The sequence below is a fragment of the Erythrolamprus reginae genome, unplaced genomic scaffold (assembly GCF_031021105.1).
Source record: "Erythrolamprus reginae isolate rEryReg1 unplaced genomic scaffold, rEryReg1.hap1 scaffold_217, whole genome shotgun sequence".
Classification (NCBI taxonomy): domain Eukaryota; kingdom Metazoa; phylum Chordata; class Lepidosauria; order Squamata; family Dipsadidae; genus Erythrolamprus; species Erythrolamprus reginae.
Genome location: NW_027248588.1, coordinates 55022 through 80060, shown reverse-complemented (window position 1 = coordinate 80060; position 25039 = coordinate 55022). Strand labels below are relative to the sequence as shown.

At 42.1% G+C, this 25039-nt stretch overlaps 1 protein-coding gene across 1 annotated transcript in view; it reads left to right on the top strand.

The window, feature by feature from the left end:
• The first annotated feature begins 3748 nt into the window (after positions 1-3748).
• LOC139156015 (high affinity cAMP-specific and IBMX-insensitive 3',5'-cyclic phosphodiesterase 8A-like) overlaps positions 3749-25039 on the top strand; it is a 37976-nt gene continuing 16685 nt past the window's right edge. Inside the window, exons 1-11 of the mRNA XM_070731379.1 lie at positions 3749-3802; positions 4971-5059; positions 6849-6927; positions 9367-9504; positions 14044-14132; positions 15117-15168; positions 16146-16188; positions 17520-17597; positions 20141-20211; positions 20668-20832; positions 22649-22697. Of these exons, the coding sequence (XP_070587480.1) occupies positions 4995-5059; positions 6849-6927; positions 9367-9504; positions 14044-14132; positions 15117-15168; positions 16146-16188; positions 17520-17597; positions 20141-20211; positions 20668-20832; positions 22649-22697 (829 nt within the window). The 5' untranslated portion in view covers positions 3749-3802; positions 4971-4994. The remainder of the gene's footprint in view (positions 3803-4970; positions 5060-6848; positions 6928-9366; positions 9505-14043; positions 14133-15116; positions 15169-16145; positions 16189-17519; positions 17598-20140; positions 20212-20667; positions 20833-22648; positions 22698-25039) is intronic.

Below are 25039 nucleotides of genomic sequence, written 5' to 3'. Positions count from 1 at the left end.
GGGGCCAAGAGCTAGGGGCCTTTGGGCGAGGGAGTGAAGGCAGCGGCCGATCAGCTGCTGCGGAGGAAAGAGCTTCATCCAACTGGCGGAGGCTAAATGTCCTAAACCTGTGCAGCCTGGCCTTTTGAATTTTAGGAATGGGGCTGATAGGCAGAGAAGACAAAAATAGAGTGACTGAAGATAATTCAAGAATGGATGTGCAGCTATGGAAGGAGTCACATGTGATGGAAGAAGACCTGTGTCTTCTGAATTGGGTGAATGCTAAAATATGAGTGTTTGGGGGAAGAGGATGGTGATTTCCCCCACTTATTACAAGATGCTGTTGATTACAGATGTTGAGACTCTAGAAAAAGTTTAGAGAAGAGCAACAAAGATGATTAGGGGACTTGAGGCTAAAACATATGAAGAACGATTGCAAGAACTGGGCATGGCTAGTTTAATGGAAAGAAAGACCAGGGGAGACATGATAGCAGTCAGTCTTCTAATATCTCAGGGGTTGCCACAAAGAAGAGGGAATCTACCTATTCTCCAAAGCACCTGAGGGTAGAACAAGAAGCAATGGGTGGAAACTAAACAAGGAGAGAAGCAATTTAGAACTATGAACTAATCAAGGAGAGGAGCAACTTAGAAGCAACTAAGTTTGTTGAGAAGAAGGACTAGGGGAGATATGACAGCAGCCTTCCGGTATCTCAGAGGTTGCCACAAAGAAGAAGGAAGACTATTCTCCAAAGCACCTGCGGGAAGGACAAGAAGCAATGGGTGGAAACTAAACAAAGAGAGAAGCAACTTAGAACTAAGGAGAAATTTCCTGATCGGTGGAACTCCTTGCCTCCAGAAGTTGTGAATGCTCCAACACTGGAAGTTTTTAAGATGATGTTGGATAACCATCTGTCTGAAGTAGTGTAGGGTTTCCTGTCTAAGCAGGGAGTTGGATTAGAAGACTTCCAAGGTGCCTTCCAACTCTTGTTGTTGTTGTTGTTGTTGTTGTTGTTGTTGTTGTTGTTATTATTATTATTATTATTATTATTATTATTATTATTATTATGCAATGGGTGGAAGCTGAACAAGGAGAGAAGCAACTTAGAACTAAGGAGAAATTTCCTGACAATCAGAACAAATTAATCAGTGTAACAGCTTGCCTCCACAAGTTGTGAATGACCCAACACTGGAGGTTTTTAAGCTGATTATTTTAAAGAAGATTTTAAGCAGATTGTTTGTTTGTTTGTTTGTTTTTTCGTTCATTCATTCATTCAATTTTTCTGCCGCCCTTGTCCTTAGATTCAGGGTGGCTTACAACATGTTAGCAATAGCACTTTTTAACAGAGCCAGACTATTGCCCCCACAATCCGGGTCTTCCCCCACAATCCGGGCCAGATGTTGGATAACCATTTTTATTTATTTGTTTGTTTGTTCATTCGTTCGTTCATTCATTTATTTGGCCCAATACACAATGAGGGTTTTAGTGGGTATATATCTATATACACATAGTAAAATACATGATGGAGGTTATAGAGGAGATACTCATAGTAAAATATATCTAAGAAAGAATAGAAAAGAAGATATAGTAATAGAACATATCAATGAAAGAATAGAAGAAGAGATATAGGAATAGAAGAAAGGTATAGGAGATATAGGAGAGCAATAGGACAGGGGACGGAAGGCACTCTAGTGCACTTGTACTCGCCCCTTACTGACCTCTTAGGAATCTGGATAGGTCAACCGTAGATGATCTAAGGGTAAAGTGTTGGGACCATCTGTCTGAAGTAGTGTGGGGTTTCCTGCCTAAGCAGGGGGTTGGACTAGAAGACCCCCAAGGTCCCTTCCAACTCTGTTGTTGTTGTTGATATTATTATTATTACAATATTTGGTGCCCATGCAGGTAAGTAAATAAAGCTACCCCCTCTAAATTGCTCTTGCATTCTGTTTCCCATTAACTCTCCAATTGCATCTCTTATCCTCCGTTCTCCTGAAGCCTCCTTCCCTCCCTTCTCAAAGCCAAGGGCCTTGCCAGCCAATGCTACAGCTTTCCATCAAAGCATCCCCTTTGCTCCAGCTGGGGATAATTCACGGTGATCTCCTTTTCGTAAGTAGAGATCTGTGGCATTGCTGATGTTGATTGTGGTGTCTTAGCATCTGTATTTATATTCGAATATGCGGTGCCTTTATGAAAAATCTGCAATTCTTGCGAAACACGAAGCGTTTGCTGCCAAATTGAAAGTTCTTCTCCGGCCAAGTACATTTCCAAGTTCAAACCCTGGCTGGGAGGGAAAAAATATATGTATATCTGATTTTCGGGAGTTAAAAAGTATTGGCTGGGAAAGTGTTTAACATTTTCTCCTGCCTTTTCGGTTAGCGCTCCTGACCTTTTGCTTTAATACTGTTTGGATCTGATCTTTTCTTTTCTTTCTTTAAAGAATGGAACTGTTGCTATCTCGCAGCTGTGATTTAAGCGTAGAGGCTAGAAAAGTTATGAATTTGAAAGGCTGGTGCAGTGGGAGAGACCGTTTAGAATAATTGCATTGGAGTAGCCAAGAAGGCTTCAAGAGTTGTAAACCTAATCCTACGTAGCTTCTGCTCTGGCAATCTCACACTACTTACCAGAGCTTACAAAACGTTTGCCAGACCCATCCTCGAATACAGCTCATCTGTTTGGAACCCATATCGCATCTCAGACATTAACACCCTTGAAAATGTCCAAAGATACTTCACCAGAAGAGCCCTTCACTCTTCCACTCGAAACAGAATACCCTACGAGACTAGACTTTCAATCCTGGGCCTAGAAAGCTTAGAACTAAGACGCCTTAAACAAGATCTAAGTATTGCCCACAAGATCATATGCTGCAACGTCCTGCCTGTCGGTGACTACTTCAGATTCAACCACAACAACACAAGAGCACACAACAGATTTAAACTTAATATTAACTGCTCCAAACTTGACTGTAAAAAATATGACTTTAGTACCGAGTTGTCGAAGCGTGGAACTCATTACCGGACTCCATAGTGTCATCCCCAAGCCCCCAACACTTTACCCTTAGATTATCTACGGTTGACCTATCCAGATTCCTAAGAGGTCAGTAAGGGGCGAGTACAAGTGCACTAGAATGCCTTCCGTCCCCTGTCCTATTGCTCTCCTATATCTCCTATATCTTTCTTCTATTCCTATATCTCTTCTTCTATTCTTTCATTGATATGTTCTATTACTATATCTTCTTTTCTATTCTTCCTTAGATATATTTTACTATGAGTATCTCCTCTATAACCTTCATCATGTATTTTACTATGTATATATAGATATATACCCACTAAAACCCTCATTGTGTATTGGACTAAATAAGTAAGTAAGTAAGTAAGTAAGTAAGTAAGTAAGTAAGTAAGAAAGTAAGTAAGTAAGTAAGTAAGTAAGTAAGTAAGTAAGTAAGTAAGTAAGTAAGTAAGTAAGTATTTGGTTTTGCAAACCAGTGCTAAGCATAGCAGCAGCCTGCAAAGGGAAAGCAAAGCAGAGGAAGGGAATCAACAGAGAAGAAAAAGACCTTCCATTATCCCACATTAAAGAGAAAAGAAAAGAATTCTATGGTCCTTTCAAAAGCCACCGAATTTTAAAGTTTGAAGGCCTTCCGCTTCTTTATTACTGCTCTGAGATATACAACCTCTCACCTGCAGAGATCAATATTTCAAGGATGAACCAGGAAAATAAAATCCCCTTAACATCTTTTCTGTTCTTCCTTTTCTGTTTCCCCCCACCAGACATGCAGATCGCGAGGAGTCATCATTATTGCCCTTTCTTTCTGCAGGCTTCACAAGAGTAGGTCTACTTATTTACCGTATAATCAACTGTTCTATATAGATTGTGTATGTGTGTGTATATATGTATATGTGTATGTATGTGATATATAGTGGTACCTCTACTTAAGAACGGCTCTACTTAAGAACTTTTCTAGATAAAAACGAGGTGTTCAAGATATTTTTGCCTCTTCTTAAGAACCATTTTCTACTTAAGAACCCGAGCCCAAAAAAATTCCCCAGGAAATTTGAGAGCGGCACGAAGGCCCGGTCAGTTTCCTGCCATTCCCTGTAGGTTTCTCTCTCTGGTGCAGTGTATGGGAGGCAGCCTCGCGCCGAGTGTATGGGAGGCGCATGCTCCTCCTCGCGGCCTCAGAGTCCCTCTTTTTTTTTTTTAAGCCTTAAAGTTTTGGATTTTTTTAAATTCCCCTCACCTCACCTTCTTCCTTCGGCAGCGACTGTCCTCCTCCTCCTCTTCTTCTTCCTTCTCCTCCCACCCAAAATCTTGCCTTTTATTTCTTTCCTAATGGGTTTGCACGCATTATTTGCTTTTACATTGATTCCTTTGGGGAAAATTGCTTCTACTTAAGAGCGTTTCTACTTAAGAACCTGGTCACAGAACGAATTAAGTTCTTAAGTAGAGGTACCACTGTATATATAAATGAAGAGACAACAGCCATTGCGATCTGCAGAATATTTAAAATGTATTAAAAAGATGCCTTCCAGGGCGCGTACCGGTCATGGCAGAGTCACTGGAAAAAATGTGTAGAGACCCAAGGACAGTACTTCGAAGAATTTTAAGTGTTGGTGCAAATCTGTTCAATAAATTACTTTCTTTAAAAAAAAATGCATTACTTTTGGAACACACCCTGTATATGTGTTTGTATATCGATATATATGTGTATCATATTTTTTGGAGTATAAGATGCACCTTTTTACCACCACCCCCAAAAAAGCAGGTGAAAACTTGGGTGCGTCTTATACACTGAATGTTGCCACCGCGCCCCCCCCCCCCTTTGGCCTCTGCCTTCCAGCAATTTACCTCCTTACATTAAACAGAACAGAACCCGTTAAGCCAAGCAACTCAGCACAGGCTGGCCACGTGCTAAACTGAAAGTGAAACTAGCTGCATGAATGGAATAGAGAGGGTCTTTTGATGTTGACGTCCTTTTTTCCTCTCCCACAACCAGAGATATGTTGAAAACTCGAACATCATGGCTTGTTACAATGAACTCATACAGTTGGAATTTGGAGAAGTACAGGCACAATTTAAACTAAGGTAATCCTGCCTATCTCATTTTAATATTCTTCGCACAGGGAAAAAAATCTGTCTTCACCAACACAGGAATTGGTTGGGATTTGAGCCAGGGGTGAAATCCAGCAGGTTCTGACAGGCTCTGGCGAACTGGTAGCGGAAATTTTGAGTAGTTCAGGGAACCAGCAAATACCACCTCTGACTAGCCCCAGAATGGGATGGGAGTGGGGATTTTGCAGTATCCTTCCCCCAGGAATGGGGATTTTGCAGTATTCTTCCCCCAGAAGGGGGAGGGAATGGAAATTTTGTAATATCCTTCCCCCAGGAGTGGGGATTTTGCAGTATTCTTCCCCCGGGAGGGGGAGGGAATGGAGATTTTGCAGTATCCTTCCCCAGGAGTGGGGATTTTGTGGTATACTTCCCCCAGGAGTGGGCAGGGAATCGGGACAGCAATATCCCTGGAGTCAGGAGGGAATGGAGATTTTGTGGTATCCTTCCCCCAGAAGTGGGCAGGGAATCGGGATGGCAATATCCTTCCCCCTGGAGTTGGGAGGGAATGGAGATTTTGCAGTATCCTTCCCCCAGAAGTGGGCAGGGAATACGGACGGCAATATCCTTCCCCCTGGAGTCGGGAGGGAATGCAGATTTTGCAGTATCCTTCCCCCAGGAGTGGGCAGGGAATCGGGACGGCAATATCCTTCCCCCTGGAGTCGGGAGGGAATGGAGATTTTGCGGTATCCTTCCCCCAGGGGTGGGCAGGGAATCGGGACGGCAATATCCTTCCCCCTGGAGTCGGGAGGGAATGGAGATTTTGCGGTATCCTTCCCCCAGGAGTGGGCAGCAAATCGGAATGGCAATATCCTTCCCCCTGGAGTCGGGAGGGAATGCAGATTTTGCAGTATCCTTCTCCCAGGAGTGGGCAGGGAATCGGGACGGCAATATCCTTCCCCCTGGAGTCGGGAGGGAATGGAGATTTTGCGGTATCCTTCCCCCAGGAGTGGGCAGGGAAACGGGACGGCAATATCCTTCCCCCTGGAGTCGGGAGGGAATGGAGATTTTGCAGTATCCTTCCCCCAGGAGTGGGCAGGGAATCGGGACGGCAATATCCTTCCCCCTGGAGTCGAGAGGGAATGCAGATTTTGCAGTATCCTTCCCCCAGGAGGGGTAGGAAATGTAGATTTTGCAGTATCCTTCCAGCAGGAGTGGGGATTTTGCGGTATCCTTCCCCCAGGAGTGGGCAGGGAATCGGGACGGCAATATCCTTCCCCCTGGAATCGGGAGAGAATGGAGATTTTGCAGTATCTTTCTGGAATGGCCTCCCCTTTTTTCCACTTTCCCAAGCCTCCATGCACACCTTGAACTTACCTGCATCCAAAACAGGTCACGTGGTGACTCCTGGATGGGCGGGGAAACCCAGGGGTGGGATTTGGGGGTTCCGAATCTCAGCTAGAGGTCCTCCCCGATGCCCTGCAAAACCCCAGCAGCCCACCCCTGGTTTGCATGTAACGGAATGACTGGAAGGTTCCACTTGGAAAGACTGAAAATACCTAGAACTGAAAACAGCTGTTTAGCTTTCAAATTGAATCTCCTGCTGAACTCAGGAAACTGAACTAAAACGTCTGCCTTGGGCAACCGTCCAGTCTTCTTAAAGCCTGAAAGATTTCATGGCACCTTCCGATCGTTTTGTTCTCATTTCGTTTATGAATAGGTTCCGTTCCAGGGCATTCTTTCATATCTAGATGTTGAAAAGTCTGTGTGATTTAGATCTAACGTGTCTGCTCCTTTTTTTCTTCTTCATTCTTTTGCATTTCAGGGCTTGTAATTCAATATTTACAGCGTTAGAGAAAAGCCAAGAAGCTACAGAGATTACAAGTGAAGACCATGTAATACAGGTTTGCTCGGGTTCTTGTTTTTTTTTCCTAGTCTCAGATATTTGTCTTGTGGTTTTGTACGGTTTTATTCTTCTGCTTAACTCAGGATGTCCAAGAAACCTGGAAAACAGGGAAATCAGGGAATTATCAGGGAAATCGGCGGTTCGGGAAATATCAAGGAATTATCAGGGAATTCGTGAAAAAAAGAGAAAAAATCAGGGGGGAAAAATCACTGTATTAAAATGTTTAAAAGTCAGGGAAAAATCACGTGAAAAAATGACGGATCCCACTGCCTGGCAGAGTCAAGCAAAAATGAGCATAACTGTGTAAGTTGCTTCCTCAGCTACCGATATTTCTCCATGGCTTGGCCCTTTGGTATGACGTCATCTACGATCGCGCCTTAACTAGATCGCAAGTTAGAGGGAAATGTCAGGGAAATATCAGGGAATTTCAAAATGCTTGCCCCCTGGACACTCTGTAAACTCCTGCACACAGATAGGCATGTACGGACATAAAATATATACATCTGAGCGCGCTGAATTGCCTTAGAAATGGTTCTTAACGCACTGCATGTTTTTCTGACTTTTCCATGAAGAGGGAAAAATCCATTTTAAGAACCTTTTGTTTTAAACAAGGGCTTATTTTTGCAGGATGCCTTTCCATTTAGCCCAAGGTCATTAAAAACTTCAATGATGCTTATCTTGCTCATCTCAAAAGTTCAGGTATACACATTTAAAAATTTATTTATTTGTTTGCTTTTATTAATCGGATTTATATTCCACCCCTCTCTGAGGACTCGGGGAGGCTTACAACATATAAAAAAGACAATGTACATCAAAATACAATTAATTAAAGTTAAGAATTAAATCTAAAAACCAGAAAACCAATTAAAATGCACACAATCAATGACCCCAAGCCTGGCGGCATAGATTAGTCTTTAGACTCTTACCGAAAGCGAGGAGGGTGGGGGCAGTATGAATCTCTGGGGGGAGCTGATTCTACAGGGCCGGGGCCCCCACGGAGAAGGCTCTTCTCCTAGGTCCCACCAAGCAACATTGTTTAGTTGATGGGACCTGGAGAAGTTCAACTTTGTGGGACATAACCGGTCACTAGGATTCATGCGGCAGGAGGTGGTCCTGTAATTAATCTGGCATGTTGGGCTTTATAGCTCGTAACCAACACTTTGAATTGAGTCCGGAAGCCAATCGGTAGCCAATGCAGTCCGTGGAGTGCTGGGGAAACATGGGCATTTTTGGGTCGGCCCATGACTGCTCATGCAGCGGCATTCTGCACAATTTGTAGTTTCTGAACACTCTTCAAAGGTAGCCCCATGTATAGAGCATTGCAGTAGTTGAACCTCGAGGTGATAAGGGCATGAGTGACTGTGAGTAGAGACAAATGAGATCCTTTGAGTCCTTTATGCATCTCTTCTAGAGTGCAAATAGCAGTATCATATTTAGCAGAATCAAAATGTGATTCGGTTCGAGGCACCGCCCAGACATGGAAACATAGAAACATAGAAGTCTGACGGCAGACAAAGACCTCATGGTCCATCTAGTCTGCCCTTATACTATTTTCTGTATTTTATCTTAGGATGGATATATGTTTATCCCAGGCATGTTTAAATTCAGTTATTGTGGATTTATCTACCACGTCTGCTGGAAGTTTGTTCCAAGGATCTACTACTCTTTCAGTAAAATAATATTTTCTCCTGTTGCTTTTGATCTTTCCCCCAACTAACTTCAGATTGTGTCCCCTTGTTCTTGTGTTCAATTTCCTATTAAAAACACTTCCCTCCTGGACCTTATTTAACCCTTTAACATATTTAAATGTTTCAATCATGTCCCCCCTTTTCCTTCTGTCCTCCAGACTATACAGATGGAGTTCATGAAGTCTTTCCTGATACATTTTATGCTTAAGACCTTCCACCGTTCTTGTAGCCCGTCTTTGGACCTGTTCAATTTTGTCAATATCTTTTTGTAGACAAATGCTGGTTAATGGACACAGTTGCAAAATGCTTCCGTTTTATTTTTTCCTGATGGGACTTATCTGTATCTCCTAGCACACCTCATTCCCGGCTATGATGTCTGAGTTAGCTGGTGGTTATAATTCTGCCACATCCAAGTTAAAGTTAGCAGAACCAGTTGGTTTACAATCGAAACCAGTTTTGGCCACTGAGGGTTAGATTTGGTTTGAATGACCTAAAGTCACATAGCACAGTTTTTAAAAGAGAAAAGCTTGATTTTAAGATTAATAGAGAGAGAAGGCAGGCTAAGTTTTACTCCTGGGTTCCCCCTAATAGAACAGCCTCTGCCCTTGACTCCATTTCAGGATCTGCCTTCATGAAAAGAGCTCTAAACAGTTTTAGAAAATGTGCGTCAAAGCCTAAATATTAGATTGTTGCTCGGGTTGATGTTAAATTCTCACTTGTTTCTTCTTCTTTTCTTGCTGTTTCCGTAGTACGTCAATCCTGCGTTTGAAGCGGTGATGGGCTACCAGAAAGGCGAATTGATAGGGAAGGAACTAACAGAAGTGCCTACAAATGAAAAAAAAGCTGATTTCCTTGACACTATTAATTCTTGCATCAAGTTTGAAAAGGTAGGCATGGACCTGGTTTTGTGTGGCAAGGTCATTCATCATGGGTGTGCCATTGTCCCCTTTCTAGGGCTGAGAGAATGTGCCTGGTCACCCTATGAAAGGTGATACTAGAACTCCTAGGATTCCAATTCTAGCCTCTTCTAATTTGGAAGGGGAAAGACTAAAGGTGATAAAATACAGTGGTACCTCTACTTACGAACTTAATTTGTTCCGTGACCAGGTTCTTAAGTAGAAAAGTTGGTAAGAAGAAGCCATTTCCCCGATAGGAATCAATGTGAAAGCAAATAATGTGTGTGATTGGGGAAACCACAGGGAGGGTGGAGGCCCCGTTTCCTCCCAGGAGATTCCTAGAGAGGCCCCACAGAGGCTTCTCCCCGCATTTTCCGGCCCTGTTTCCTCCCAGGAGATTCCTAGAGGGGCCCCATGGAGGGTTCTCCCTGCCTTTTCTGGTTACAGTTTTGGAGGCTTGGATTTGTAAGTGGAAAATGGTTCTTGAGAAGAGGCAAAAAAATATTGAACACCAGGTTCTTATCTAGAAAGGTTTGTTAGTAGAGGCTTTCTTAGGTAGAGGTACCACTGTATATCCTTATAACTCCCATACCTGAATCAGTAGGAAAGATTAGTGAAAACCAACACTGGACTAAAGGTATATCTCCTTCTACACATGTCCATCACATATGATAATACGACCTAGGTATCTGGTGGACGAAAATACATAGGTGGTTGGAGAAGATGATACAACAGTTTATTGTTTGAAACCTGAACTATTCTTGCTGGGGATTTTACCAGAAACTTATAGTAAAGAAGAGGTATATCTGATTATTCATGTATTAATTGCAGCTAGAATTGTATTTGCACAAAACTGGAAAAGTGAAGAGATTCCTATGGATGAGAACGTGATTAGGAAAATATTGCAATGTACAGAAATGAATAGGTTAACACTTGCAATTAAAGAGAAGGAACTGAATATTATAATATATGAGAATATAAATACACACACTGCTCAAAAAAACTAAAGGGAACACTCAAATAACACATCCTAGATCTGAATGAATGAAATATTCTCATTGAATACTTTGTTATGTACAAAGTTGAATGTGCACAACAGCATGTGGAATTGATGGTCAATCAGTGTTGCTTCCTAAGGGGATAGTTTGATTTCACAGAAGTTTGATTTACTTGGAGTTATATTGTGTTGTTTAAGTGTCCCTTTATTTTTTTGAGCAGTATAAATAAAACAGAAGCTTTTCACTTGAAAAGTTTCCTCTTTGTTTTTAACTTAGTTACTTGGGGTATGATAAATGTTACTGCTATAGTTTGGGACTCTATTGGGAAATATAGCTGTGAATTTGGGGGCCATCCCCTACTTGAAGGTTGCAGTTCATCATTGCAAATGAGGTTATGGAAGTGAGCAGGAATGGAAAGATCTTAGAGGGTTCTTTGACGCTCTCTAAGCTTGGTTGTTTTCGAAGAGACGTTTCATTACCCAAGTAGATAACATCATCAGTGGTAGTCTATAGATAGTCAGACTAGCACTGATGATATTCAAAGTGTTGGTTATGACCTATAAAACCCTTCATGGCATTGGACCAGAATATCTCCAGGACCGCCTTCTGCCACAAGTATCCCAGCGACTGGTTAGGTCCCACAGAGTTGGCCTTCTCCGGGTCCCGTCAACTAAACAATGTCGTTTGGTGGGACCCAGGGGAAGAGCCTTCTCTGTGGCGGCCCCGAATGTCTGGAACTAGCTCCCCCCGGAGATTAGAACTGCCCCCACCCTCCTTGCCTTTCGTAAACTCTTTAAAACCCACCTCTGCCATCAGGCATGGGGGAATTGAGACATCTCCCCCCGGGCCTATGCAGTTTATTCATGGTATGTTTGTATGTTTGCTTTTAATAAGGGATTTTTAGTGTTTTTAAATTATTAGATTTGTTGGACATTGTTTTATTGTTGCTGTGAGCCGCCCCGAGTCTCTGGAGAGAGGCGGCATACAAATCTAATAAATTAATAATAATAATAACTTCAGGAAAATCTATACCACCTATATGCTTAAACCACAGGCCGCAAAACATAGAACTCTAACGCTGGCTCCCCACACTCTTTTTACTACTCTTCTCTTGCTCTATTTTTCTATTCATCCTACTCTTGTATTTCTTTCCCTTCTTTCTAAATCCCTTTCCCTTTCTTTCCCTCTCCTTCCCCAATCACGCATGCTATATAAGTAAACTATAATTGCTAGAATGTACATTATACATATTCCCTTTACTTTTCTGTACCCTGTTTTTAATGTAGGCCATTACAAGTTATGCATGGTATGTTTGTGTGTATGTTTGGTTTTTATAATAAGGGTTTTTAGTTGTTTTATTAAATTGGATTGTTACATGTTGTTGTTTTTTAGCATTGTTGTTAGCCGCCCCGAGTCTGCGGAGAGGGGCGGCATACAAATCCAGTAAATAACAATAACAATAACAATAACAATAACAATAACAAGAACAAGAACAAGAACAATAACAATAACAATAACAATAACAATAACAATAACAATAACAATAACAATAACAATAACAATAACAATAACAATAACAATAACAATAACAATAACAATAACAAACAATAACAATAACAAACAATAACAATAACAATAACAATAACAATAACAATAACAATAACAATAACAATAACAATAACAATAACAATAACAATAACAATAACAATAACAATAACAATAACAAACAATAACAATAACAAACAATAACAATAACAATAACAATAACAATAACAATAACAATAACAATAACAATAACAATAACAATAACCAATAAACATATTTTTACAATAATAATAATAATAATAATAATAATAATAACAGCAACAGCAACAGCAACAACAACAACAACAACAACAACAACAACCTAGTTTGGGTAATGAAACATCTACAAGAAAACAACCAATCTCAGAGAACCCAAGAACCCCTAATTTCAACCCTGAGCTACAAATATTAGTTGCATCAAGCAAATATGTTGTATTTCCCCCCCCAAAGAACTAAAGAAGCATTGAAAAGCATCCAGCATGTATGTGCTAAAAGCTCTCCAAATTTTCCACCGCTTTGTTCAAAATGTCATCACAATTTTAATTCAATGTTGGTGGCATTCGGGGGTAATTAGCTGTAATGTATACAACAGAAAGTTCCAGCTAGAAGTCAAGTGGGATAAGACCGAGGGGGAAAGATTTCAGTGAAGCAACAAAGTCAAACAGAAGCTCAGGGAGAGGTTACAGCAAACAGTACAACATTGTGCCAAGCCTAGGAAAGAATGAGTTCGCTAACCCTCCCAAAGCAGGCTTTTCTCACTAGGCAAACCATCCAAAGTCAGTACAAAAAACAGTCAAAAGATGTGCTTTGAGAATGGGCAGTAGAACCAGGGGTGAAAATCCAGCAGGTTTTGGAGAACTGGTAGCGAAAAATTTGAGTAGTTCAGAGAGTGGGGTGGGAATGAACATTTTGCAGTATCCTTCCCCTGGAGTGGGTAGGGAATGGAGATTTTGCAGTATCCTTCCCCTGGAGTGATGAGGGGATGGAGATTTTGAAGTATCCTTCCCCTGGAGTGGGGTGGGAATGGAGATTTTGAAGTATCCTTCCCCTGGAGTGGGGAGGGAATGGAGATTTTGCAGTATCCTTCCCCTGGAGTGGGGAGGGAATGGGGATTTTGCAGTATCCTTCCCCTGGAGTGGGGAGGGAATGGAGATTTTGAAGTATCCTTCCCCTGGAGTGGGGAGGGAATGGAGATTTTGCAGTATCCTTCCCCTGGAGTGGGGAGGGAATGGAGATTTTGAAGTATCCTTCCTCTGCAGTGGGGAGGGAATGGAGATTTTGCAATATCCTTCCTCTGTAGTGGGGAGGGAATGGACATTTTGAAGTATCCTTCCTCTGCAGTGGGGAGGGAATGGAGATTTTGCAGTATCCTTCCCCTGGAGTGGGGAGGGAATGGAGATTTTGCAGTATCCTTCCCCTGGAGTGGGGAGGGAATGGAGATTTTGCAGTATCCTTCCCCTGGAGTGGGGAGGGAATGGGGATTTTGCAGTATCCTTCCCCTGGAGTGGGGAGGGAATGGAGATTTTGCAGTATCCTTCCCCTGGAGTGGGGAGGGAATGGAGATTTTGCAGTATCCTTCCCCTGGAGTGGGGAGGGAATGGAGATTTTGAAGTATCCTTCCTCTGCAGTGGGGAGGGAATGGAGATTTTGCAATATCCTTCCCCTGGAGTGGGGAGGGAATGGACATTTTGAAGTATCCTTCCTCTGCAGTGGGGAGGGAATGGAGATTTTGCAGTATCCTTCCCCTGGAGTGGGGAGGGAATGGATATTTTGAAGTATCCTTCCTCTGTAGTGGGGAGGGAATGGACATTTTGCAATATCCTTCCTCTGTAGTGGGGAGGGAATGGAGATTTTGCAGTATCCTTCCCCTGCCACGTCCACCAAACCGGTAGTTTTAAAACATGGATTTCACCACTGAGTAGAACATTCCTCTTTCTTGATCTAACAGGAATGGCAAGGAACGTACTATACCAAAAAGAAAAACGGCGAGAGCATACAACAAAATGTGAAGATCATACCTGTCATTGGACAGGGAGGGTAAGTCTTGTTGCGTTAAGTTTCAAGTTGAATTTTTGGACTGCTGGTAGGGTGCCTGGATTGATCCCAGCAGTTTTCAGGGCAAGGTTTTCAGACAGGGTTTGCTCTTGATTCCTTTATTTTCAGGGAGCAATGTATCTATCTATCTATCTATCTATCTATCTATCTATCTATCTATCTATCTACCTACCTACCTACCTTCCATCTATCATTTATATATCTATCATCTATCTACCATCTATCAATCAATCAATCAATCAATCAATCAGTCATTCATATCAACTACCATCTATCTGTCATCTGTCTGTCTGTCTGTCAATCAATCAATCTATCTATCTATCTATCACATATCTATCATATATCTATCTGTCATTTATCATTATCTGTCTGTCTGTCTGTCTCTCTCTCTCTCAGTCTCTATCTATCTATCTATCTATCTATCTATCTATCTATCCATCTATCATATATCTATCTATCATTTATCATTATCTATCTATCTGTCTTTTTGTCTGTCTGTCTCTCTATCAATCAATCAATCATTTATCATCTGTCTGTCTATCTATCTATCTATCTATCTATCTATCTATCTATCTATCATATATCTATCTATCATTTATCATTATCTGTCTATCTGTCTGTCTTTTTCTCTCTCTCAATCAATCAATCATTTATCATCTGTCTGTCTGTCTGTCTGTCTGTCTGTCTATCTATCTATCATTTATCATATCTCTCTCTCTCTCTTTCTCTCTCTCTCTTTTTCTACCTACCACCTATCATCATAAAACTGGACACAATGGGATTTACAAGGAACCCAGAAATCCCAAATGATCACAAAAAGGCAGAATCCTGCCCCTCTTCCTTGTCTAGACTGCATTTTATTTTATAAAAAAAAGATTTAGCGGTCAGCAAATGATAACTGGAGCCAGTTAAAAGGTTGGAGGCCAAAATTGTTCTCATTCCATTCTTTTGTTTTCATTCCTGCAGAAAAATTAGACACTATGTGTCACTTAGTCGACCATGCAATGACAACAATAAGGTAAGCAACAACAACAATAATAATAATAATAATAATAATCACAAAAATATTTTTAAATGTTCAGTTGACTGAGTTTCATGCTTAATGAATAAAAGTTTAGAATGACAATAATATTCAACATGTCTCTTCCAGGTCCTTGGTAAGGACTTGATAGATAGACAAAAATGTCACACCCAGTCTGAACATCTGGCTGACTGTGTGATGGTCAATAATAATAAAAAGCATAACGAATTTATGTATTTAATTAACTCAGTTTCAAGCCATTCAACTCCTCAATGTTAATTTTAAAAAATGCAATTCCAGGTTGATTCTTACAACTGCCTTCTGCCGTATGAATCTCAGCGACCGGTTAGGTCCCACAGAGTTGGCCTTCTCCAAGTCCCATCAATCTGACAATGTCGCTTGGCGGGACATAGGGGAAGAGCCTTCTCTGTGGGGGCCCCGACCCTCTAGAATCAGCTCCCCCCAGAGATTCACACTGCCCCCACCCTCCTCGCCTCTATGCTGCCAAGCTTGAGGCGTACATAAGTGCACTGGTGTGCCTTTCGTCCCCTGTTCAATTGTCTTTTCTTTCTCTCACTTATCATATATATTTTCTTTCTTTCATATATCCTCTCCTCTAAGTTCACTTTACCCTTATATATATTACTACATGTCTATTTTTCTTCCTATGTATTTGTGTATTGGACAAATGAATAAATAAAAATAAAATTTGATCTAGACCCCCTGGCCAATATTTGTGATGCATGGCTGCAATTTGAATTTGTTTGATTGATTTTTAATATATTGGGTTTTTTTTTAGCTTATGTAATTTTTAATTAGTTAGATTTGTCTCTGTATTCACTGTTTTATATTGTATGCTGAGTCCCAAGTCTTCGGAGGGGGGTGGCATACAAATCAATCAATCAATCAATCAAATAAGTAAACAAACAAACAAACAAATGTTAATTGTTCTTTTTCCTCTGATTCGTACCTAGGTGGAAAGAATCTGTGAACGGGTTCAAGCCGAGTCCCAGACAGGTATAACATTGCAACTGTACAAAATTGCTTGTCTTATTCTCTGCTAATTGATTATGTGTCAGTGTAGCTTTTCTCTCTCTCTCTCTCTTAAAAAAAAGAAGGTGTTTTCTAGGCGTGTTTTGGAAGAGCCTGATTAGGGGTATTAACAGTGGAATGCTTAGTAAATTACACCGAATTGTGCAGGGTTCTGCAGTGGTAGGAATTTTAGCTCTTGAACGTAAGAACATAAGAGCCATGATGAGTTGGGCCAAACCCCATCGAGTCCAGCAAATGCCTGGGCAAATGCCCCCCTCGCCACAGCCGAAAGATAAGAACATAAGAACCTAAGAAGAGCCATGCTTAATCGGGCCAAAGCCCACCAAGTCCAGCATTCTGTGTCCCACAGTGGCCCACCAATTGTCCATGGGGATCTTGAGCAGAGAGAGAAGGCAAGACCCTCCCTTTCCCTTGACCCCCAACAAATGGGACCCAAGGGAATCCTGCCTGCCTCAACCAACATAGAGGCGGCACTTGGACATCCATTTCAATAACCACCATGGATACACTTGGCATCCATGAATCTGTCTAACCCTGCCTTGAAGCTATCCAGGCAGATGAACTAAAGGTGAACTGAGCTCACCTTTGGATTCATGTGTAAAACAATGTCTTCGTTTGGGCCTTGCAATTTGTGCAAACACAGCCATGGTTTGAGAAGGGAAGGTTTCAATGCACGGACTTTAGGAATTGTAGCAAGGAGACTGAAGCAGATGTGATACGGCTGTAGAAAAGCAATAATATTTGCACAGCAATCTTAGGTCCCTGACTTATTTCACGTTCTGAATTCAAGGCAGAATTGATCTTAACCATTGAGATAGAACCAAGTGTCTCGGCTAAGCAACCGATTCCAATCCACCAAAGACAAAAGTTTAAGAATTTGGGGTCCACAGATAATTTCAGGAGCGATCAAAACCAAGTTTATTTATTTATTCATTAAATTTGTATGCCGCCCCTCTCCATAGACTCGGGGCGGCTCACAACAGTAATAGAAAAACAATGTACAATACAAATCTAATAATTAAAACTAAAAAACCATAATTTAAAAAAACATGCACACAACATACCATACATAAACAATATAGGCCTGGGGAAGTTATCTCAGTTTCCACATGCCTGATGGCAGAGGTGGGTTTTAAGGAGTTTACGAAAGGCAAGGAGGGTGGGGGCGGTTCTAATCTCCGGGGGTAGCTGGTTCCAGAGGGTCGGGGCCACCACAGAGAAGGCTCTTCCTACCTCTTCAGGATGGAGATGTACTTTCTCACTGGAGTCATGGTCTATTCTCTTCATTTTTACAGATATCCAGACCTGCAGGCACAAAGACAAAAGAAAAGGTTCCCTCGATGTCCGATCCACTACCTCTCGAGGCAGTGATGGTATAGGATTAACTTTTTTTTTTTTTTTAAAGTTATCTTTTTAAATTACTTTCCCAATTCACTGGGGAACAGCAATTTCATTGACTTAAATCTGTGATTTGTTTTCAATTAACTTTTGGCCTCTGGATCCAAAAATAACCATAGTTTTTGTCTATCACGTCAAATTTTTAAGCTACGGGATACCCTCAAAAGTCATACAAATTGTGCGTATAAAGGCAAGTAAAGTAAAAAAACTTAACAGATATACAGTTTACAAAGAGTAATTTTATTCATACAAAAGCTATAATAGCTACTGCAAGTTGAATTGTGTTCATAAAATATATATATACAGTAATACCTCGTCTTACGAACTTAATTGGTTCCCGGAGGAGGTTCATAAGGCGAAAGGTTCGTAAGATGAAACAATGTTTCCCATAGGAAACAATGTAAAGTCAATTAATACATGCAAGAACCCCCCCCCCCCTGCAAAAATGGCGCTCCGCTGGGCGCCGCCACCCGGCTGTCGCCTTTTGAAATAGCCGGGGGGCTTCTCAGCGTTCTCCCGAACCCGGAAGTTCGGCAAAAGTTCGGGTTCAGTGTTTGGGTTCAGGAGGATGCTGAGAAGCCCTGCCGCCCGGCTGTCAGCTTTGCAAAAGAGCCATGGAGTTGTCGGGCCGATCAGGAGGCTCAAACGGAGGTGGGGAATCCCAATAGGGAATTCCATGGGCGGAGCTTTGACATCACGAAGACGTCCTTCCTGGCCGGCCGAAATGTGGACTCCAGGAAGCCCCCCGGCTGTTTCAAAAGGTGACAGCCGGGCGGCAGGGCTTCTCAGAGGCCACCCGAACCCGAACTTTTGCTGAACTTCCGGGTTCGGTGTTCAGGCGGTGGGTTCATAAGATGGAAAAAGTTCGGAAGAAGAGGCAAAAAATTTCCAAACCCCGGGTTCGTATCTCGGAAAGTTCGTATGACGAGGGGTTCATATCACGAGGTACCACTGTATATACATATTAAGGTAAAATTTTTCACATAGCTTTTTCTGGACTATTTAATCAGTGGACATTCTTGCTTGATGCTCTAACAATAGTCAGCCATCCTATGTACATCCCATCTACCTGTATACCGTGCCTCCACGACCTTCAAATCTTGGTGGAATCTCTCACTTTGCTCATAACTGACTGCACCAAGATTTTCCAGGAATTTAGCAAGATGGCTATGTAAAAATGCAATTGGATGCTGATGTTGCCTAATTAACTATATTATATATATATAAGGTATAGAATAAAAACTTGACGTGGTAGAGGAAAACAAACTACAGGTTTGAAACCAGCATGCCTAATTAACTGTAAAAAAGCTCAAACATCAGACTCAACAGAAATTGTGTTACAAATTGTTCCCCAGTGAATCAGTACCCTTGGGTCGCCTCCTTCCTTCAAAATTCATGATATGCGCTTGTGTGTGTGTGGGTGTGTGTGGGTGTGGGGGGTGGAATTGCAATGACAAAGTTGTAAACTTTGGGCCAATGCATGTTCCCCCAGCTGCTGTTTTTATAATGCAGTCAGACTCGGCTGGTGAAATTTGGATGTGCAGAACATCAGGCAGAGCCTGGTGAGGGTGGAGTTAAAAGAGGGATTAGCCTGGCATCATTAAGTTTCCACAAGCAGTCTAAATCCAAACCCTCTTGAATTCCATTGGCCTTTACCTAGTGCCAGATTAGGGCTGACCATTAGTTGATTAAATTCTTGCATTCAGGCATGGACAATACATCAGCTTAACTGGAACCCATCATGTCCTGATTCTGCGCACCTCAAATGATGTTTGCTGTCTATAATAATAATAACAATAATAATTTATTAGAGTTGTATGCCGCCCCTCTCCGAGGACTCGGAGCGGCTGTCAACAACAATATGCAATGTACAAATGTTAATGTTAAAAGAACAATTTAAAACCCCTATTATAAAAAACAAACACACAACCTAACAGACCATACGTAAAAAACCATAGTAGCTAAGGGGTATATCAGTTTGCCCATGCCTGGCGACATAGGTGGGTTTTCAGGAACTTTCAAAAGGCAAGGAGGGTGGGGGCAGTCCTGATCTCTGGGAGGAGTTGTTTCCAGAGGTCCGGGGCCGCCTCAGAGAAGGCTCTTCCCCTGGGTCCCGCCAGACAGCATTGTTTAGTCGACGAGACCCGGAGAAGGCCAACTCCGTGGGACCTAATCGGTCACTGGGATTCATGGGGCAGAAGGGGGTCCCGAAGATATTCTGGTCCGATGCCATGTAGGGCTTTATAGGTCATAACCAAAACTTTGAATTGTGACCGGAAACTGATTGGCAGCCAGTACAAGCCTTGGAGATTGCAATGTCAAATATTTTAATGGACAGAAAACTCTGCTCTTCAGTAAGAATAACATTAATTCAGTAGTAGATTGTGAATGCACCTGTGTGCGGCACTTCTGCGCACTTCTAATCCGGGCCGAACCAGTAGCAACCCAACACTGCATTAGTTTGGAAAGCTAATATCATCAATTCATGCACCTCTTCAATTTTATTTTCCTTGCCCAGGAAGTTCTCAGAGGAGGCATTCATCGATGGCCCGCATTCATTCAATGACGATTGAGGCACCTATAACCAAGGTAAGCCAAACAATACCGGCTGGCGGGACCACAGGGGAAGGCCTTCCCTGTGGTGGCTCCGGCACTCTAGAGCCAGCTTCCCCTGGAGATTTGCACCGCCCTCGCTCTCCTGGCTTTCCGAAAGGCCCTAAAAACTCGGGCCGTTGAGCTCCAGCATCTTGCTCCAGCCTGTTAAATGATTGGTGAATGAATGTTTTTTATCACGGGGATTTTAACTTTTGTATTTTTTTTAATTGTATTGTTTTGTATTTTTCATTGCTGTTCGCTGCCCTGAGTCCGCAAGAAGATGGGCGACATATAGATGTAAACTAACAAACAAACAAACAAACAAACAAACAAACAATGTGCTATTGCAATTACTTTCCATTGTTTCTTGACTCTTCAAGTTAAGGGAAAGGGGAAATTTATTCCTATTAGATAAACAAAGGTTTGTTTCTTTTTGCTTTCCCCGTTTAGGTAATCAATATTATCAATGCTGCTCAAGAAAGCAGCCCCATGCCAGTGGCTGAAGCGTTGGATCGAGTCCTGGAGATCTTGAGGACTACTGAGTTGTACTCTCCACAGCTTGGCACCAAAGATGAAGATCCGCATACAAATGACCTTGTCGGTGGCTTGATGACGGTAATTAAGACCTCAAACTTATTTGAATTTGTTCGTGGGGGATGAATGATGGCATCCCAGTCTGCTCACCGGAGCCATCTTGCAACGATAGTAAATCCTGAGCCTTAGCTTCCGTGCAAGCTGCCAATCAGTTTCTTGCAGCTTCTATTGATTAGGCACAACTGGTTTGAGATGAAAAATCAACTCAGCCTTCAGATGGATAATTAGATATGGTAAACCCTGTTTAAAAACGTCTTGCTGTTCTGACCCAGCTCCCCAAACACAACAAACCCCCTGAAGTGAACCCAAAGATTCCTTTATTAGGAAGGCCGACAAAGTTTTTCTCTGTGTCTCTTTCTCTCTCTCTCTTTCTCTGTCTCTGTCTCTCTCTCTCTTTCTCTCTCTCTCCTTTTCTCTCTGTCTCTTTCTCTCTCTCTCTCTCTGTCTGTCTGTCTCTCTGTCTGTCTCTCTCTGTCTCTTTCTATCTCTCTCTCTCTCTGTCTCTCTGTCTGTCTCTCTCTGTCTCTCTCTTTCTCTCTCTCTGTGTCTCTCTGTCTGTCTCTCTCTCTTTCTCTCTCTGTCTCTCTCTCTCTCTCTGTGTCTGTCTGTCTGTCTGTCTGTCTCTCTCTGCCTCTCTCTTTCTCTCTCTCTGTCTGTCTCTCTCTCTCTCTGTGTGTCTCTCTCTCTGTCTCTGTCTGTCTGTCTCTCTCTATGTGTGTCTCTCTCTCTTTCTTTCTCTCTCTCTGTTTGTCTGTCTGTCTCTCTCTCTCTCTCCACTCCGATGCAAGGATTCCGGAGTTGTTAAAAGGAAAAAAAGTTATAATTAGTATATTTCCTTTAGGATCAGGGATAATACCGTGTTTCCCCCAAAATAAGACCCTGTCTTATTTATTTTTTTTGAACCCCGAAATTTAATGTAAATATAATTTATTCAACTTCTATGCCGCCCAATCCCAGGGCGGCTTACAACAATAAAAAAACAATACAATGGTACAATAATTTGAAAAAAAAGTCAAACAATAACAATAAATAAACCCCCATGACCCTAACAAACCTAACAAACCAATCTAACAAACATACATACCAAGCCAACATGATTTGGGCACGTCTGGTGTTAAAGTTCATGGCCCCCAGGCCTTTCGACAAAGCCAGGTTTTAATAGCTTTTCAGCGTTTGGCCTTATTTTCTGGGATATCTTATTATTTTGGTGGTGCATGGAGCGAGACTCTCAAGGTTGACTCAGCCTTCCATCCTTCCAAGGTGGGTAAAATGAGGACCCAGGTTGTGGGGGCAATAGGCCGGCTCTGTTAAAAAGTGCTATTGCTAACATGTTGTAAGCCGCCCTGAGTCTAAGGAGGAGGGCGGCATAAAAATCGAATAAATAAATAATAAATAAATAAGACAAGGCTCCCCTTGCTACCTTACCTGATTTCCAGCTCTGTCCCCCTAACCTGAACCAGAGGAAATGGTATTTTTCTGGAAGACGGCTTATTTTTGGGGAAACACGGTAGAATTTGCTTAGCTCCAACCAGTTGGGAATGTGGTTCCTGCTTCCAGGCTAAGTAGAGTTGCATAGAGCAGTGTTTCCCAACCTTGGCAACTTGAAGATATCAGGACTTCAACTCCCAGAATTCCCCAGCCAGCGAATGCTGGCTGGGGAATTCTGGGAGTTGAAGTCCAAATATCTTCAAGTTGCCAAGGTTGGGAAACACTGGCATAGAGGATTCAGACAACATTTTCTGATTTATATTCTCTTCATTCCATTGCCTCTATCAAAGGGTACATTTAAGAAAGGTTTTTTATTTCATTCTCCATTCTTTGCAACTTTATTCAACAGGATGGACTACGAAGATTATCAGGGAACGAATACATATTGTCAGCAAAGCGTAAGTGCCGTTCTGTACCCTACTGGCTATGTGTGATCTTCAGCAATATTTCATTTTGGGCATAGCGCAGCCAAAAATTAGTTTGAAGAAGCGCAAAGAAATAAGTAAAGGATATGTACTTAACTGCTATGTCATCAGACCCTTGTATTTAGCCACAAGCTAAATGACACCATTTTAAAGACACACGTAGTTTTGAAACGATATCTTGTTTGCTAAGGAGCTTAAAGTTTGGTAAATATTTGGAAGATAACAAGGCAGCTTGCCGCTCTAATAGACAAAACATAAGGAGGAGGAGGAAAAATATGGAGATTAGTTCTTGAAGCTGAACCATTTGGCCTACAAAAGTGATCTCAAATTTTCAGTGTTTCATAAGGACACACCCTGTCCACTTACCGGCAGCAAGGGAACTCTCACGCAAGTTAAAATGTGTTCATACAAATAGTTGTTTTTTATCAAATGGTAATTATACACGCTCGTGCAAGAGAAATTTTGCCAATTTTCAGCGAATTCTTTGCTTCTGTGCATGCATAGAAGCACAAAAACCACCCAAAAATGGCAAAATCTCTCGCCCATGAGCATCCTTGCACGAGATATAAAATACATTTAAAAGCATCACGAAAGATTAAGAAGAAACAGTTAAAAAAGCACATACATACATGTTCTGTCTGGCTCTCTGGTAGACTCCTCCCAAAAATTCACAGGTACAAATTTCAGACACACACACGTTTGAAAATTCAAAACAATGTTCTTTATAATGAAAATTCACGTAAACGAAGCCCTCTTTTGGTAAAGCAAAGAGCACTCCTCTCCAAACAAACTGGTAATTTGTACAAGTCCCTTATCAGTTCTGTGATACTTAGCTTGCAGCTGTGGGGCAATTCACAGTCCTTCTTCTTTCACAAAGTGAAACACACTTTACTCTGGGTTAGTTTCCAAGCGGGGAAAAATCAGCACACAAAAGGTCAAAGTCAGTAAAGCAGGCACGAAACACGACGATCAGATACTCCTCCACAATGGCCAAACCCACAGGCTGCTATTTATAGCAGCCTCACTAATTACCACAGTCCCACCCAACCACAGGTGGCCTCATTTTCTTTGATAATAATCTCTCAGTTGTTGTGCCTATGCATCGCTCTCCGCATGCGTGGCTGTATCATTAACTCTTGTTCTGAATCCAAGGAGGAGCTAGATAATTGATCTCCTTCTGAGCTGTCTGCCACACTCTCCTCCTGCCAGTCACTCATGTCTTCTTGGTCAGAGGAGCCTTCATCAGCAGATTCCACCGGGGGCAAAACAGGCCTGCAGCATGTGAATGTCTCCCCCACATCCACATTCCTTGGGGCAGGAGCTGAGCCAGAGCTAGCCACAACACATACATAACATTCAAGACCGGACCTCGCAAATTGTGAGATCAACGGCCCCAATCTCAGGGGGTAATTGGTTCCAGAGAGCCCGGGCAGCCACAGAGAAGGCCCTTCCTCGCTGGCCCGCCAGCCGACACTGTTGAATTTCTCCCGTGGGCTATTTTAAATCCGTGGGGACTCCCAGAATTCCAGCTGAGGAATTTTGGGAGTTGAACGCCACCTACGTGTGCATGAGTTGGGGGCACGGAGATGCGTACCTCTCTCAATTTCCGCTACCGGAACCCCAATCCCAGCAGTACCGGCTGCAACCCATTACTGATCCTCTCCAGATGTGGGCTTTACATAATTTAACAAAACGGTTTACCCAGAATTGAAAATGTGAGTTTGTGCATGTAAATTGACTGTTTATACTTTTAACTATTAGATTTGTATACATATTGTTTGCATTATGTTGTGAGCTGACCCGGGTCCCAGGACAGGGGTGGCATACAAGTCTAATAAATAATCATAATAATCAATCATAATCACAATCGCAATCACAATCACAATCATAATCATAATCATAATGTGCACATGCGCTTCACTCAAATGTGCACCTTGCACTAGAAGATCTCCAAGGTCCCTGCCAACTCTGTTGTTATTTATTTATTTTTATTTATTTATTGGATTTGTATGCCGCCCCTCTCCAGAGACTTGGGGTGGCTAACAGCAATAATAAGACAGCATATAATAATAATCCAATACTAAAAACAATTAAAAACTCATTAAAATAAAATCCAAACAGACAGACATACCATGTATAAAATTGTAACGGCCTAGGGGCAAAGAGTATCTCAGTTCCCCCATGCCTGGCAGCAGAGGTGGGTTTTAAGTAGCTTACGAAAGGCGAGGAGCGTGGGGGCAATTCTAATCTCTGTGGGGAGTTGGTTCCAGAGGGCCGGGGCCGCCACAGAGAAGGTTCTTCCCCTGGATCCCACC